General features: G+C 40.2%; 1 protein-coding gene across 7 annotated transcripts in view; it reads right to left on the minus strand.

The window, feature by feature from the left end:
• Positions 1-352: 352 nt before the first annotated feature.
• Positions 353-16703, minus strand: part of ubr5 (ubiquitin protein ligase E3 component n-recognin 5) — a 36778-nt gene continuing 20427 nt past the window's right edge. For 2 of the 7 annotated variants that reach the window (XM_072461650.1, XM_072461647.1), the window contains exons 29-58: positions 16448-16594; positions 16230-16348; positions 16000-16126; positions 14593-14722; positions 14350-14510; positions 13898-14137; positions 13490-13613; positions 13247-13358; positions 11984-12115; positions 10871-11128; positions 10458-10726; positions 9909-10120; positions 9562-9795; positions 9263-9336; positions 9017-9198; positions 7583-7732; positions 6878-7095; positions 6183-6303; positions 5439-5811; positions 5053-5140; positions 4680-4824; positions 4459-4589; positions 4316-4376; positions 3696-3877; positions 3429-3513; positions 3199-3354; positions 2969-3082; positions 1784-1928; positions 1606-1691; positions 353-1040 (exon numbers count right to left, since the gene is read on the minus strand). In XM_072461650.1, the coding sequence (XP_072317751.1) occupies positions 828-1040; positions 1606-1691; positions 1784-1928; positions 2969-3082; positions 3199-3354; positions 3429-3513; positions 3696-3877; positions 4316-4376; positions 4459-4589; positions 4680-4824; positions 5053-5140; positions 5439-5811; positions 6183-6303; positions 6878-7095; positions 7583-7732; positions 9017-9198; positions 9263-9336; positions 9562-9795; positions 9909-10120; positions 10458-10726; positions 10871-11128; positions 11984-12115; positions 13247-13358; positions 13490-13613; positions 13898-14137; positions 14350-14510; positions 14593-14722; positions 16000-16126; positions 16230-16348; positions 16448-16594 (4789 nt within the window). In that variant the 3' untranslated portion in view covers positions 353-827. The remainder of the gene's footprint in view (positions 1041-1605; positions 1692-1783; positions 1929-2968; positions 3083-3198; positions 3355-3428; positions 3514-3695; positions 3878-4315; positions 4377-4458; positions 4590-4679; positions 4825-5052; positions 5141-5438; positions 5812-6182; positions 6304-6877; positions 7096-7582; positions 7733-9016; positions 9199-9262; positions 9337-9561; positions 9796-9908; positions 10121-10457; positions 10727-10870; positions 11129-11983; positions 12116-13246; positions 13359-13489; positions 13614-13897; positions 14138-14349; positions 14511-14592; positions 14723-15999; positions 16127-16229; positions 16349-16447; positions 16595-16703) is intronic. The other 5 variants (XM_072461653.1, XM_072461652.1, XM_072461649.1 and 2 more) reach the window with 5 other exon arrangements.

Genomic DNA, 16703 nt, shown 5'->3' on the forward strand with positions numbered 1-16703 from the left:
CTTTGTGTTAGTGAGTCCGGGGCAGCGGATTAAAAGTAGGCCGTAGCTACAATCCGGCATGTTTACAGTACGTATCACGTATGTTCAATAACACACACTGTCCCAACCAAATAAATTAATGTGCAACATTTCTTTGGTAAAGGTATACATATTAAAAAAGGCACCAGGTAAAGTGCACCAAAAGTTTCATTTTCTTGTTACAACATCTAAAGAAACCAACCTGAACACCTGCTCTATGCCTGGATGAGCTGGGGTTTAAAAACATTTTTTTTTTTAAACTGGCATACACATCCTGTTCCTTAAAAATACATTCAAATAAGTACTGCATGGGCAATGAAGGAATCAAACCTGCATATTTGCATCCAAGTTTATTTTGAAATTCCCTACTCCCCCTGTACAAGAAAAAAAGGACTTTTCCACAAAGGCAGCAGTGATCTGTCAGTCAGTGATAGTACTTCTCTGGGGAAGGAGAAAAGGAAAAACTAATAATAATGGTCACAGTGTGTCTTTCTATTCTTTTTAAATTATTTTTCAACTGCTGTCATCTTTGGCTGGGTTTTTGATTTGACAAACCAAATTCCTGGGAAGCAAATGTTTACGCCGATAGCCGAGCGGGGGTCTTTTTACAGTGCCAATACTGGAATGTTCTGGACCTCTTCTTTATGAACACACACATAAAACCATAAAAATAATATTACCGCTCAGGGAGATAACAGTATATTGAATTTCATAAAACTGTATAGACAAAAAATAAATCTACAAAAATGGAGCTAATATTACACAACAGTAAACATGTTATTCTTTTTTCCTTTTTTAAACTCTTCAGTCTACACAAAACCAAAGTTCTTGGTTTTAATGGCTAGGAGCAGTTTCTGTTTTAGGATCTGCTTTGAGGAGTAGAGTGGCACGTAGAGACGAGAGATACAGGTGTTGGCCGTGGGCAGGTGTTGGTCATCCGGGGGTCGTATCGTGATGGAGGGCATCGGTTGGAAACCCTCCTCACTAGCTGGGAGAGACGGACTAGAGGTCCAGAAGTACACCTGAAGACAGAATAACTTGTCATAAGACAATTCTACATTTAACAATTTCCCATGATTAAGTCAAAGAGTTGAGCAAAATGGTAGACCAGAACCACTCAGAAAGAGAGAAAGACTTTTCAGACTAGTTTAGCATCCCACTCTAGTTTCTATTGTTATTCCATTGTGATCAAGCTAATGACCTGCTTCATAGGATTTAATTTAGAATAAAAGATGTCACAGACTTAAATACCTAACTTGTTGTTTTCAGATTCTAGAATGTGATGTCATACAGCCAAATGGGGGGCAAGACCCAGATTTTGTACTTGTACGTGAAAAATGTACAAAAAGATAAATAGTCACATTTTAACCTGATATTTTTTATTGGCAACTAAATCCTAGAAAACACTACACTGCAACACTACAACCAGAATCTGCATTTTAACAATATTTATTTCAGTTGCCCCCCAATCGGTCTTGAATATTATTGACCTACAGATGCTGTGATGTCATCTGAAACCCAGCAAAAGTTTGTATACCATTTATATACCCCAAATAATTATTAAAATACCCTGAAAGAGAAACGTACCAAATCTTGTCTCTCCGTCATGCTCATCTTCTCAACTATGGACCAGAACCAGCGTTTGAACTGCAGTAATTTGTCCGCATTTTCCCCTGTAGGATGAAATACAATTTTTGGTTTCCCCAAGTACACGAAATGTCTTAAATTTAGAAAATATTAAATGTATAGACAAGATGTTTCATACCAGACTCATCATTGAAGGAGGTGAAGCTGATGAGCATTTGGACATTGACTTCTCCGCAGCCGTTCACCAGGAGCCTGAAGTCCTCCGCGGTCAGATCCTCAAGCGCGTTTTTGGGGATGACATCCAGCAAGCCTTTCCTCATAGCCTAAAAATACACACATTTACAGTAAATCTAATTCAGTTTCCTACATGCAAACATAAAAGTAAAATCTTAATATGGCAATATTTTTTCAAAGTAATTCTAATATGTATGATAGGACTTGAGACCGCGAGGGAAATGATCGCATATGCCATGACTTTCTTATAGTATGCTACTTAAAATAGAAACGGTTCACATCTATGGGGGTGAAACAAATAAAACATAATAATAAATGCAGAGAGGTTTTGTAGACAGCGGGCACAATAAAAAATAGTTGTCAGTTTTCTGGCCAAAAATTGCATCTATGCTGCTCCAAAAACCCAATGGTGCTCCCGTACTTGCACAGCAGCCGTGTCAAGGGAGCGGTTACGACTTGTACCCTGTCCTCTAAACGTTTGAGTTGCACTTCCACCCGATCTGCAGGGCTCTCAAAATATCTTTGACTGCTCGTTTGTCTAGGGTTGTCCCAAGTGGTCCCCTTTCCTTTTACAGCGCTGCCCGAGCTTCAGCCAAAGTTCAGGCTCCATGTTCCCCATGTGAGAGAAGGGTTCAGTCCAGTCTCATGCAACGTAAGCTCTGGGGGTTAAATCATATTATATAGCATAGAATTAAGTGTCAAATTGATGACAGGGAGTTGGGGACATAGCTGTCAAGCGAGAGTGCGAAGGAGAAGTCAGAAGGCTCCGGGGGGAAGCGCAGACAGGGAGAGTGGACCTCCGAGCCGCTGTGACTGGGGCAGCTCTGTGGCTCGTGTGGGCCAATGATGAATATCGCTACACATGCTTCAAATTGGGATTGGCGTTAAGTTTCTGTTTTTACTGGCACATCATTTGTCTTTGCTAATAATGTGCGAGTCAGTGAGACTAAATTAAAAAAAAAAAGGGTTGCACCAGTGGCACTTGTGGAAAAAAGTTAGGTCTAGAGCCCTGGTATTACCACAAGCCTCCCACAAGACTATACAGAGACCACGGCAAAACTGCGCGAGGGATCATATTCAGCAACTTTTCTTACTTTACACCAAATATTTAGATAAAAAATCTTCTTACATGAAGAGGCTGCTCGGAAACCACCAACATCCTGTGTTCCGCGTACTTCCTCACATATTCATAAACGTTCAGGGGAGTTACTGGCATGTTCACTCCACCGGACAAGAGCTCCACCTAAAGAATAGAGAAGATACCAGTTTGATTTTTTTTTTTTTTTTTTTTTTTTTAAATGGCTGTGACATGTTTATGCGCCTCAGTTAGACAAGAGGTGCTTTTTTATTAGACATTACCTGTCCAGAGCCCTCTTCTTTACAGAGATCTATTGCAAAAGCCAGGTCCATCGCAGCAAACACCGCCTCTGCTTCCCCAGTGAGTGAATGGCGAATAAGCTGCCTTAGGCTCTCGTACATTACAGGGTCAAAGAAAGCAAAGTCGTGCCAGTTCACCTAAAGTACAAAATGGACCGTCAGTGGAAAAGACTAAATTAAACATACATTACGAACTATTGAAACTGTATTACCTTTCTTCCCAGCAGCACTTTGATGACATGTCTATTTAACGTGATTGGGCAGAGTTCATTCTGTAGCAGACATAACCCCAGTATCCTGAAAAAAAAAAAATACTCAAAATTAATAAATTAAGTTCTTTGGTCTAAAATTACTGATTTGATAAAGATGCCACACACAAAACAATCTTGATCCAAGCGATTTGGAAATTATCAAATCCTTAATTTTAGAATATTGGAATGCTGTGCACCCAACATATTAAAAAAAAGCCAAAGTCTCACCTTCCAATGTTTCTGAAACAGTTGAGCCTGGCTTCTGTGTTTTTGCCAGGTCTTGGAGAGTAAAACCCGCGTTTTCCCGGCTGATAGAAGAGAGGAGCGTTATCGTCCCCATCGTCTGGATCATCGAGCTCCATGTCCACCACACTGCGAGTCGAACCATGGCGCTTCCGGTTTTCCTGCTGCTGTAATAAACACACGGAGAGAGAAACGATAATTTTTTTTTTTTTTAAACTGAATATGAAATGGGCCCTTTCCACGGATCCATTTCAGCACCACTCACCACTACCCACCTCTGTTTTACTTTTGTGATCGTCTACCACAAAAAAATTAAAGATGGGAAGGGCTGTTATAGAATCCACCAACCAAAAAAACAAATTAGACTACCCCAATACCAGCACCACCATCACCAAAACTTGCACTCAAGAATGGAGTCAAAGAACATTTGACAAACTTGCACTCAAGAATGGAGTAAAAGAACATTTCAAAGTGCGGAAAGACCATTTAATTGCTTTTGTCTTTTGGTTAGAACTGGTTTTGTTCTAGTTAAAGATATGGTCTCTGTTATCACAAACAAATGGTTCCAAGTTGCTTTTATCAACATGCTAAAACAGAGAACTTACTTGTGCTTTTTCTGGAGTCTCCAAAAGTCCAAGGTCTAGAATACTGTCGGCACCATTTTCCCTGAGGAACACAGTATTGCGTGATATAAACATAAGATCATCACAGTGAAAAGTGTGCTTGTACAAACAATGACATTCATTACCTTCCATGTGCTATAAGGAGTTCCATGGCTTCCTCTACCCTGGCTCTGAGAGAGTCCTCACTGGCGAGAAGCAACAGCAGCTGAGCCGGAGACAGCTCCAGCAGCATCCCTGTGATTTTACTGGCAAACGCCTATAGCCGAACAGCAACCATCACCATTATACATTACACATAGATTCAAATGCACAGTGGAAAATTAACGTGAATAAACCAACCGCTTACCGGTTGCATTGCATGAACTCGTGGGTACAGCCTCTCCCCTAGAGCCTGTCTGTGCGCAGGCAGAGGATCAGGCTCGTCGCTGGGGTTACCCTCAGACGAGGGCCTGAAGGGCCTGGTATCAATAGACAGCTGTCTCCTGGAGTCTCTGCAACATGGGAACAAACATTAGAGCGAGGAGGAAGTAACAATGCTGTGTTTTAGATGACATAACAAAATTCAAAACATGTTTTTTAGTATATTTAAACCTGTCATGAAACTAAGTCAGGGCAGAAAATTACAATTTCTATGGTGACAGGGTGAGCGCAAACGTATGTAAAAAGAGAAAATAATTTAACCGGATAAAACATCATCTTAAACTAGCACAAAAATCCACCTGTCTCGGTCTCTCCTGGATCCCGCTCGCAGACCCCCACTCCTCCGCTCTCTTTCTCGATCTCGATTTCTCAAGCGCTGCATTAGATCTATAAGCACACACAAAGAAGAAAAACAGTCTTGTAATAACCATGTCACTGCAAAAATAATAACATACTTGTATTCAGAATATTAATATTGATTTTGTTTTCTTTAATAAAATTTTTATACTCCTAAATAATATTTATATTATTATAAATAATATTTATGAGTGTTTAAGTATTACCTTATTTTAATAATAACATGCACTAATATAATCAGCATTAATATTCTGTAATAATGCAATTTCAATGTATAAAAAGACATTCCATTTCAGCAGTGTTTGTATTTTCTATGTATAGGGCATACTTGAATTGTAATCGTGATGACACGTACTGCTGGCCTGCATGCCCTTGCTGACACTCTGTACGCAGTCCAGGTTAGGCAGTTTGTCGTTGGACAGGAGGGCGAGGGCGATGGCCGTGTAGAAGCTTCGGGCCACTCCACTGCCTTCTCCCGGCTCATCCTTAAACGTCACTTTGACTCTGTGCACTGCCATGGGAGTGGTGGTGCAGCGCCGGCCGAAGTGAGTGTTCAGTTGCCGCATGGTCTGCTGAATGAGCTGGTCCCGATCTCTGTCCACTTCCAGAGCCAGGTCCCGTGACTGAAGGTTTCGGAGCTTCTCCATCTCTCGCCGAAACTTTGACTCCTTCACCTCAAATCCACCCAGTTCAGTGAGAATCTGGGGTATACAAATATAGAGTTAATAGTTATTTGAGAGTACACACACATGTTTGATGCATTTGCTTGTGAGGTTTCTGGCCCTTGAGCAGAATTGAAAATTGTTCAAAACAGTTGCAAGTTTGATTTGTTATTTGATCGCAAACTAAAGTATAACACTGTCCAAAATGACTATACTATCATATTACTATATAGAATGTTAAAAAAAAAAGGTCATATTTGGGCGGTAATTCACAATGATTCATTGCACGCCATTAAAATTCTGGTACATTTTTGTATGTTTAACATTTGTAATTAAAGCAACCAGATTTTTTGAGAAGGTAGTTTCATTGTTATTTTACAGCAATGTATTAGATTAGCTTTTCTACATACCGATCCAGGCTCAGCTCCCACATCCTCCATAAAGACACGACCAAACAGTTCAAGTGAGAGACGCCAGCGACCCAGCAGCATGTCATGTGAAATCATCATCCCCATGAAGCTGCAGTGGGGCCTACAAGCACAATAGAACAGCATTTAAAACAAACAAATGTAACAATATTGGACATGCACAATATACTGAATTGTAAGCCAATGGGTCCATGAATGCATGTTGAGTTTATAAACTACACAGTAATAAGTGTTGGGGGGTAACGCGTTGGAGTACCTAACACTTTGCGTAACTTAACACATTCGTTTTTTGTTTCCAAATAATCTCTAGTAGTTTCAAATTACTGGTGGTAACAACCCCATTCAGTCATGCACTGTCCTGCTACGGTCTGCCAGACAGCATCAGGAACCAGTGCATGTGGCGCACACACCTGTACAGCTGTGTGTATTCTGCCCCCTGCAGCCCAGACACACAACACAGCAGAGTCCCCTTAGCCATGCCCCCGTTTGGGTGATTAAAATGGCTATAAACAATTCATGTTAAAGCATAAGTAGGCTACTGTGACGCACTACTTTTTTGGAACAATGGCCCTGTAACTTAGGTTAATTTTCTCAGAGCAGCAACAATGCAACTTAACAAGTTACAAAGTACCTCCACCCAACACTGACAGAAATAAACAGCCCATTTACACACATACCTGAAGGATGGTAGAGGAGGTCCGTCACTCTCAGTTAGTCCGATTTCAGCCAGCAGGCTGCTCTTGAGCTGAGCTGCCAGGTCATGGGGTGAAGGTCCTGGTTTGGACGGCTCCAGCTCTTGATCCCCGAGTGTTTGGCTTTCAGGGCCTCTCTGGCTTGTCTCCATATTCATCACATTCTTCATATTAGCTGAATAAGACATCTTTGTGGGTAGAATCTGTCAATGCAATGAAAGTATTAAAAAAGAAAACAATACCAGGATAAATAATGTTTGTGTGGACAAAACAAAAATATGTGTATATATATATATATATGTGTGTGTGTGTGAGATCGATCTATCTATCTATCTATCTATCTATCTATCTATCTATCTATCTATCTATCTATCTATCTATCTATCTATCTATCTATATATAGAGATAATAGATAGTATATTTGCTTGTTATCACAGTGTTACTGTAGATTTCTTGTACTTGTTGTAAGGCACTAAATAAAATCAGGGGTGAACCAATATATATGCCCGGTGTCAATATCGGCCGATATTCATGTGATTGAGAAATATCTGTTTCAGGCTAAAACCACTGATATCAATCCGTAATATTATGCCTTGGTAATAAAAATATTGAGCCCTTATTGGCCCTGTACACTGTAGTGTGCACATATGAGCAGCATGTTTGTTAGGTGCAGAGGAGGAGGAGTAGTACCTGAGAGGGGTTTACCTCCAGGCAGTTCCGGTCCACACTTGCCTCAGCCAGCCCTTTAGTCACCATGTAAGATGAGGAGGAAGAGGAGGAGGAGGAGGAGTACAAACCCTGCGAGGGGCGCCCAAACAGGTCCTCCTTCCTGGCATTAGGCTGAAAGACAAATATACAATTAAAGAGGATGAACTGGTGTCTTCCTTCAGTAAAAAGAGATTTTGGTGCTAAGCAATAAAAAGTATACTTGTAGATTCAACTGTATCTATATATGCTGCATCTATGTATGTATCTATGTATCCATCTATGTATCTATCTATGCATCTATCTATATAATAATATTTTGTGATAATAGAAGATATTATCTTCTATTATCACAAAATATTAAAGCTCACATGGCAGGTTCATTTTTTGTAATTATGATGTCTAGTGAGATAGACCCTGTGGTAAATAATCAGTTTTTCAGTCAAGTTGTAGTTTGTGAAGAAAATTTTGAAAATTTAAAGTTGAAAATTATAGGAAGTAGTGCAGAGTTCCACAACACCATTCCATCAAAAATGCAGAGAAAATTTGAACACTTTTTTATGACAGTTTAAACAATCACGTCACAAAATAAAGGTGTTGTCAGGTGTAATTATTTGTACTATTGTATAATTTAAATGGACTTTGGCCCTTGTTTATAACCTGATTGCCAAGTACCCGATGTGGAATTACCTCTACCTAAGCCATATTTGCTGGCCAAGTCAAACCAGGAAGGAACATTGTAAACGTAACCAAAATGGCCAAATTGGAGAAAAACATGCAAAATGTTAAATAAAATGATATTCGCTTTGTTTTACTGAAGAGTGTAGTCTAATGTGTTATGTGGACTTTAAACTAATAATGTTGTATAAAACTACTTCAAGATGAACTGGAGACTTCGAGAAGATGGAGAAGATGCCCAGGTTGTGTGAAATTCTGGTTTGGTCTGGTCTGATGATTTACATTTCTTCTTGGACTATAAAATGCACTCTAATAACTAAGACAATGATATGAAATAGCTTCATAAATTGATAAGAAATAAATAAAAGCTATGAAGAATGACTTAACTTTTATTTAACCAGGTTAGAACCCATTGACGTGCTGTCCGGTATTTGTCCGGATTCTGAGCTGTCCTATCTAATAAAGTCTACGAGTCAAAAAATCCTTAGAATAGGATAGGATTTATAAAAAATAAAATAAACCTATTGACCCCACAAATCATAAAAATGTAGGCAATTAGACATTAATAACAAATAAAATAGTTTACAATTAAAGGCACAGATGATTTTGAAAGGATTCTCATTCTTTGATTTTTAAAATCACTCAAAGCCCCTAAGCAAGACTAGTTCTCCCAACCTCAAGTCCGCTTGAAGGGAGTTCCAAGCGGCAGGAGAAGCGTAGGGACATTTCTGTTGCTCTAACCTGCAGAAGATGGGGCTGGTCAGCGAGAGGTATAGCCTCAGCCAGAGGGACATCGAAAGGGTTTGGTGGGATGCACCCAAGGAACGTCATAGAGTCGGAGCGACGGAAAAAAGGGTGGTTTTGACCCGTTTCAGCTGGGACGTGGTCCTCATCTTTGTCCTGGAGAGCTGACCCAGCCATACCTTCAAAAAAGATGGAATATTAAAGGAGGAACCAAAATAGAAAGAAATGTGTTCAGATGCTCACTCTGATTTGTGTCTTCATCGTTCTCATGCTCTGAATCCTCATTGTCCAAACCCAGCTCCAAAATTTCACGATTTCTGGAATATAAAAAATTAAGATTAAATACTAAATGTTTAATTAGAAACTCTTACCACTTACTTATGTTGAGAACATTGTGTATAGTAATTTTGACAATAGTCAGAAAATTCACCATAAAAAGATTTAAAGCAGGGGCTCAGGGACGACTTTCAGACAAACCTGGAGCACACGATGTGGTGCTCATGACCCTAACCATATTGTTAACAATCTTGAAGCATTTATACCTTTTTCTATCCAACTGTGGGGTGTCCAGTGTGGTTTGTTGGTTCATTGCTTTGATCCAGTAAATGAGAGCTTGAAAAACATAAGCCACGTGCTTCAGGGAGCAGACATCCAGCACAGGAAGTACGTCCGAATGTTCATCATTATGGGACCGCATCAAAGACAAGGCGTAGTTTAAGAAGTCGCCTCGGGCTGACATCATGCCTTGCCGAGCAGTTAATAGAGTTGCTGCCCTCCTAAAATCAAACCAGAAAAATGGATAATATGTCATTACAAATTTTCACACAAACCCATTATAAACCCTTTGCTTAAGCGTCAAATTATGAGACTGTGTGTGCTGACAAATCACCTGCGTCCTTCCAGGGTGCGCAGGCTGGCCTCTTCTCTCGCTGTCATACGTTCCCTGCGGGCAGAGTGCTGAGAGGCATGGAGTGGGTGGCTGGGATGTCCCGGGTCTCCAGCAGAGGACAGCGCAGAGCCATACCTCAGCTGGGCCTCTGTTGAATCCATGATCGACACCATCCAGTTCCAGGTGGGAATCAGTTTCTCCTCGACATAATTCTGGTTCCACACAACAAAAGAAAAGATTGTGATGAATGCATGTACTTTAGATGGTGAATAGGTAAAGAAGTGGGTTAGATTAGAAAAAAACAGGCTCTAAAGGGTTAGTTTTATTCTCCACAAAGCAAGGAGCATGTTGGCAAAACTCTTTCTGGCCTCAAAGTTGTGAAAAGCGCTTATGAACTCATTGGAGTGAATAATTCGGATACTTGGAATGCATTTGAAAAGTGAGTAATACATTTTGACCACTGCAAAGAGTTTTAAATTAACTAGTAAATCAGGTACAGCGTCTTTAATGAAAGAATACAGCAGCTGTTACATGTCTTCAGTGTCTCACCTGGAGGCTGACTGCATCCTGGTAGGTGAGCTTCACAGCAGCAGGGTACTGGGAGTAGACCAGGTGGTTGTATTTAGGGATGAGGCTCATAAGGTCTGAGATCTGCCTGATGACGATGCTATAAGCGCGGGCCAAGCTGCTGGCGGATGTCAGGTAACTGCTGGAGTTTGTGGCCTCGAGAGCTGCTGCTGCCGCTGCTGCACTGGAGCTGATGGCACTGGAGCGCCGCAGGTTTGTGGGATCAATATAGATCAGGCCTGTGGAGCTTGCTGAAAGAAACAATTACATAACCATAAAACACTAATAGGCTATAGATATAAAATCAAAATGTGAAATAAGTAATTTTGATTAAATTTGATTAGCATACAGTTTACTTTTTGGGAAGTGAGAACAAATTTTCTGTCCAGACTCACCCGCAGGAGTGGAGGAGCTGGAAGGCGCACTGCCTGTAGTGCGTTGACTCGGGGCGTTCCTCACGGCCCACTGCATGGAGCGCGGGGCCTGGGCGGCACTGTTAGCATGAGAAGCACTGGTGGTTCTCTCCAGAGGCTCGTCAAACAGAAAGGTCTCCTGATCCACATCATCACTCTGGCTGCTGCTGCTGTCTGAATCACTTGAGTCATTGGACTGAGAGTCATCCTCAGAGAAGAAGGCTGGGACACTGCTGGCCCCTATAGGTGAAAATACATAATACAAGTGTGTTTTGAACGATAGATCTAACCAGGCACGGTTAGTGTTAGTTAACCACACCACTGCAAGGTGAAACAACATCCAGCACAATATACATTGAGAAAGTAAATCCAAACTATAGCAGCACTGTGACTGATCCCATTTTCCTAATTGCATTTTGCCTTCCTTAACTCCTTGCAGATGAGTAACAAAGATATAGCAGACTGCATAAGTTTAAAGTATAGACACACAAAATGAATAAGAAATGCATTATGCAATTTCTACTGGGAAACATCAGACCATTCAGAAGTGCAATCAAGTCATTAATAGATGAATTTATGACTAAACATCAAAACTCATATGCATTTAAAAAATCCCCCTCTCCCTAACTCAGGCATATATTAACATAAGTAAAAAGGATCTCCTACCAAAATAACGAAATGCCAAGGACACCCTACTGCCTGTAAATAAAATAAATTATAATTAAGCCTCCAGTTTATTCCTGCCTTAATACTGCATGTAGTCAGCTCATCTTTCCAAAAATGTTCAGATTAAATAGACAAAAACTGCTAAACCTTGGGGGTGAAGACATGAAATTGTACAAAACAATTTACAGCACCATGATTTGTCCTGTACAACCATTCAGAAGTCTAGTTGCACAGGTTTCAACAATTATAGGTTTAAGTGTTAATGTGCATTTTGCAATGTAGCATTGGCCACTAATATAGTGTGTAACATGTCAAATTTACAAATGCATAACATTTTATTTAACAGGGAAATGTGCCCATAAAAAATATTTTAAGAGCTAAACTTACATTAATATAATTTGATACATCTGTTATATGCTGTTGACCAACCTGCTTCAGAGCCTGCCGTTGCAGCAGTCACAACACTTCTGCGTCCGCTGGCGTTGTCCTGGTTGCTGTGGTTACTCTCACTGTCGCTCTCAGTTTCAGCAGCTGCCAAAAGATCCAGCTCCATGTCGCTTCCTAGAGACAAATGATCAAGTTTGATCATGAATTTTCTTATGCAGCTAAACTCTGGTCAGTCTCAGGAACAGTCTTCCTGAAGATGTGAGACAGGCTTCTACTCTAACGTTCAAATCCAAGCTAAAACAGTTTTGTTTAGCGGTGCACATGACTGAAAGGATTTATCTTTGCACTCTTCTCTTTTATTTCTTAACAGTTCTGTGATTTCTGTAATTTCTTTGCGATTTGAATGCATTTTTTCCTGTTGTGTGAAGCACTTTGAATTGCCTTGTGTATGAAATGTGCTCTACAAATAAACTTGCCTTGCCTTAAATCTCAGTGCACTGTATTCTTGTAATTTTTAATATTGCTACATTAAGACAGACCAAATGTAAATGTCAAATGTATATGTTATTTTTCTGCTCTGCTCAGAATTTTTTTTAAATATTTAGCAGATAGCTAGAGTGTTTGACACACTGTAGAAGAAGACATTAGGGGACACGTCATGTTTTCTATATTTTAAGCTTCAAAACGCAGTGTTTTTTTACAACCAGGCTCATATTCTGAGAGAAATTAGTCTAATGAGGAAGTTAATCTAGACGCAGCGAAACCCGAAGACACGCGGAGAAACCTGCCACATTGGCCCGACCTGCCCCACGAGTCAAAAGAAAACCACTGCATCACTACCGTGAAACATTTCAGTGTACATATCTCATGTTACAACGTAACACTCGCTAAGAATAATCTCAGGAGCATATGAGCCAGATGTGAAGACACAGACACAGGTAAATCAGTTCACACAGAGTAATCAAGGACAGAGGGGACAGTAGGGACAGCTGTGATGTGTTCTTTGTATGTTGAACTTCAAAATGCTGCATGTTCTAATTACAATCCAACTCATATTCACTGAGAAATCAGTCAAAATAGTCCTGGTTCACAGGTGAACCCTAGTTCAAAAGACACATCACTACAGTTTATATAGTATATGTGTAAATATCTCAACGTGGGCACCTGCGGTCTATTGACAGGTGCATGTACAAGTAAAATTGTCTTCGTAAATTTCGTGTGCGCTGCTTTTATTCAAGAGCGCTGTATAGTCCAAATAGTATGGCAATTTTGGTGTTGAACATACAGTTGTAAAGCGTTGCATACCATCTTCATCATGCTCGTCATGTTGGCCCTCTGCTTCAGGATTTTCTTCTCCCTGTTCCTCCTGGTCATCATGATGGTCTTCTTCACCTGCAACACCTTCAACCACCTCAACCTAAAAGAAAAAACATACCATCTTTAAGTAAACTGCGTTTGGTGCCTTTACAGTGTATTTTTGGGCATATTTTTTTTCCCCTTCTCTTTAATCCCATCACAACCTATATGGTTTATAATGAGCCGCCCCACCTCTTCAACATCTGCAGATACAATGTCATCCTGCTCCTCGTCTCTGCCCCTGACGGGCTGGGACTGACTGCTGCGTCGAGGCTGCGGGTTCCTGATGATGTAGGAAGCTGCAGTCTGGTTAGAGCTGCAAAGGAGAGAAAACATATGCCGGTATATACTAGAACTTTAAAGCATATTAGTCAAGAAGAAAGGGTGTCTTCTACAACATTATGGTAAAGCAAGCAAAAAGTAATTTGCCATAACTAACTACAGTCTTTAGTGTGATATCTATTATGGATAATACGCCTATTATTTGAATGTGTCATTATGTCAAATGCAAAATCATAAAAAATAATACATATATGTTCTTCTGGTCACTATTTGACAATTACTTAACATTTCAATAAAAATATTAAAATAATGGCAAACCTGTTAGATTGGTCGGGGGAGGGTCTTGGAGGCAGTGGTTCCACAGAGAAGAGCTCCTCACTCCCCTGGACTGCGTCAATGCTTGTACTCGCCAAAGTGAAAGGGGCGGTGGGTCGAGCGATTCCCATTCTAACAGGAACTATCAGTGACTCTGCCACGTTACACAGCTCCTCCACAGCATAAGGCAACAAGGCCTGAAAAACCCTACGGCATTTCCCAATGGGCTGGGGGATGAAGTTACTATAAAAAAAGATTAGAACAGACTGGATGAATATTAAATTCAACATTAAAACAAAAAACATATGTTTGCATTTTTAGATTTATATTACATCTCATGTTATCAAAGGGGTTAATGGGACAGTGGGAAAGACTGCATACATGCGAGTATAAAGGGAAAATTGAAAACCTAAACGTCAGAAAAAATATACACTCAGGCACCAAATGCTACTGACTTTTTCTTCTTGGATGATGCCATCTCCACACTGAGGATGACAAAGACTCTTGCCACAGAGCGCAGAAACCTCCTGGTGACAGTGATGGCCTCCTCTCTACGCCCCGGGGTGTATTTATTCTGTAGCTCTTTCACTAATGTACCCAGTAAAGTGTCAATGAACTAGGAAAAAAGAATAAAAAACAAGCAAATATTTAACCCAAATAATAAATATACCCACAACAGATAGCTATATTTAACTTACAGTGATGTCAGGAGCACACTTGACGATGAGGCAGTGGGTGAAACAGTCCAGGCGAATGGTGCCACTCTGCTGGTTCAAGTAAATCTGCTCTTCAGGCAAGAGGTGAGCGATTCGGCTGCTGGCACTAAGCCTTAAAACACAAATAAACACATAATCTAAGATAACATTGTGACATATTACGCAAAATCAAATAGGAAGGATTTAATCATGTTATAATAGTTCCTTCTCATGTTGGAATAATCTTTTTGAAAATGAATTGGCAAAGATGTCCATTTTCACAGACCACACATACACGCCGACTGCTCTGTACTTCATGCTCAGATCATTATTTTCCTAAATATGTGATACACGTTGGAATAAGCACCAATGCGTAGCCATTTTGCAATTTTTGCTTCTGCTACTCTTTTGCAGAAACGGGTCTATCAGCAATTTGATGATGTTTATGGAGCGGTTTTCAACATTAAAGGTTGAATGGACGATTTTTTGGCCCAAATTTTTGTCTTATTTCCTCGTGGCGTGGACTGTCGATTAGTCCTGCCACATATCAATCATAAAACGCACCTACTGCTCACCTGCAGCCGCGTGTGGCTCGTCCCCCGAGAGCAGCACGGTTCCGCGTGTCTAAGCGCATTGATCTATCATAATATAGTTCCCTCAGTGTACGGGACAAAATGAAGACGGAGAAAGACTGTTCGAGTTGACTCATAAAAGACGGAAATCTACTGGAGACAAGAGATGCGATCCGTCGCGCTAATAAACAAACGCACGCGTGTGTTGTATCAGTTCGCACGGGGGAGTGCGCATGCGCACTTCCGCCTGCGTTCTCAAATCGCCGAAAAAATCGTCCATTGCGCCTTTAAGTTAGCGGAATATGCCCTTTTACTTTTTAAGTTATGCAAGATCAATATTGTAATTTAAAATGTCCAAAATATAAAGTAACAATGCACAGTTGAGCTGAACATTTTGCGACAAATATTGTAATTGTGATTCATGTTTTAATGGATGGATTCTGTTCAAAGTGTACATTTTAAACATGTCCAGGAGCATCAACATTTGAGAGAAAACTGAAATATGAACTGATACACTTGAATAAATTCAGAACATCTAGAACGTTTAAACTAGAGTTAGCAGGTTTTATACAGAAGAAGGCAGAATATTGTGTTGTTTGTAAAGGACATGAGGAATCGCAGACATGCCATTTGTGACCATTCAAATTGTGATGTCAATTAAATATATCATCCAGCCCTAATTCACAAGTATCATAGATCATAACTACATAGCAGACAAAAGCATAATACATCTTATTTAAAAGGTTAAATTGTGCATCTAAAACAAGTCAATTTAAGCCTATACTATAGTTTTTGACATGGATTAAAATAAATATCTTATCATTTGTATTGATCTTACGGGTCTTTATTTTCCTGAGAACCGAACATGATCATGGATTTGAGGGCATTCCAGTCTTGAAGGACCCTCTCCAAAGCCAGCTGTGCAAAACGAGGTGGCTCCAGATCATGGTCAGGCATGTCAGAGTCTGAAATGACACAAAGGAGAAACGTTGAGGCTTTTATGAAGTTATCAAGCAGTAAAAGTAGAATGTTGAATTGAGACTTATAAGAGCACATTTCTGAATATACCTTCAGCATTTGTAGTCTTACGATTCCGGTCTTCTCGGATGCGTGGTGGTCTGTACTGACAATGCTCCACACTCTGTCGTGCTACAGTCTGCACCAAGAACAGCAAGATGTGCTCTCCTCTGCACAAAGCAAAAGAAGAAAACTCGTCACATTCAAGCTTACTGAATGTGCTTGTAATAATAAATTAAAAGAGGAAATTGTATTGTTTGCATAATTACCTGCTGTTTGGTGTGGTGACCAGGTTGGTAGTAGTGAGCAGCCTGTAAAGTAGATCCAGACGAGCCGCCTTTTGTCCAGCAATTAGTGTTTTACATTTGCATTTCTCCCAGCAATCACAATAGGCTGTTGGGGACGTCCTCTTGAGCCTATGGGATCATTTTCTAATTTTAATTTCCCCATTTCAAAGTCTAATGTTATACAGTATAGGCAGTCACACAATAATACATTTGGAAATGATATTTGACATAAGTGATA

The sequence above is a fragment of the Eucyclogobius newberryi genome, unplaced genomic scaffold (assembly GCF_026437365.1).
Source record: "Eucyclogobius newberryi isolate DKJ021-1_F unplaced genomic scaffold, fEucNew1.0.hap1 SCAF_3, whole genome shotgun sequence".
NCBI classification, from domain to species: domain Eukaryota; kingdom Metazoa; phylum Chordata; class Actinopteri; order Gobiiformes; family Gobiidae; genus Eucyclogobius; species Eucyclogobius newberryi.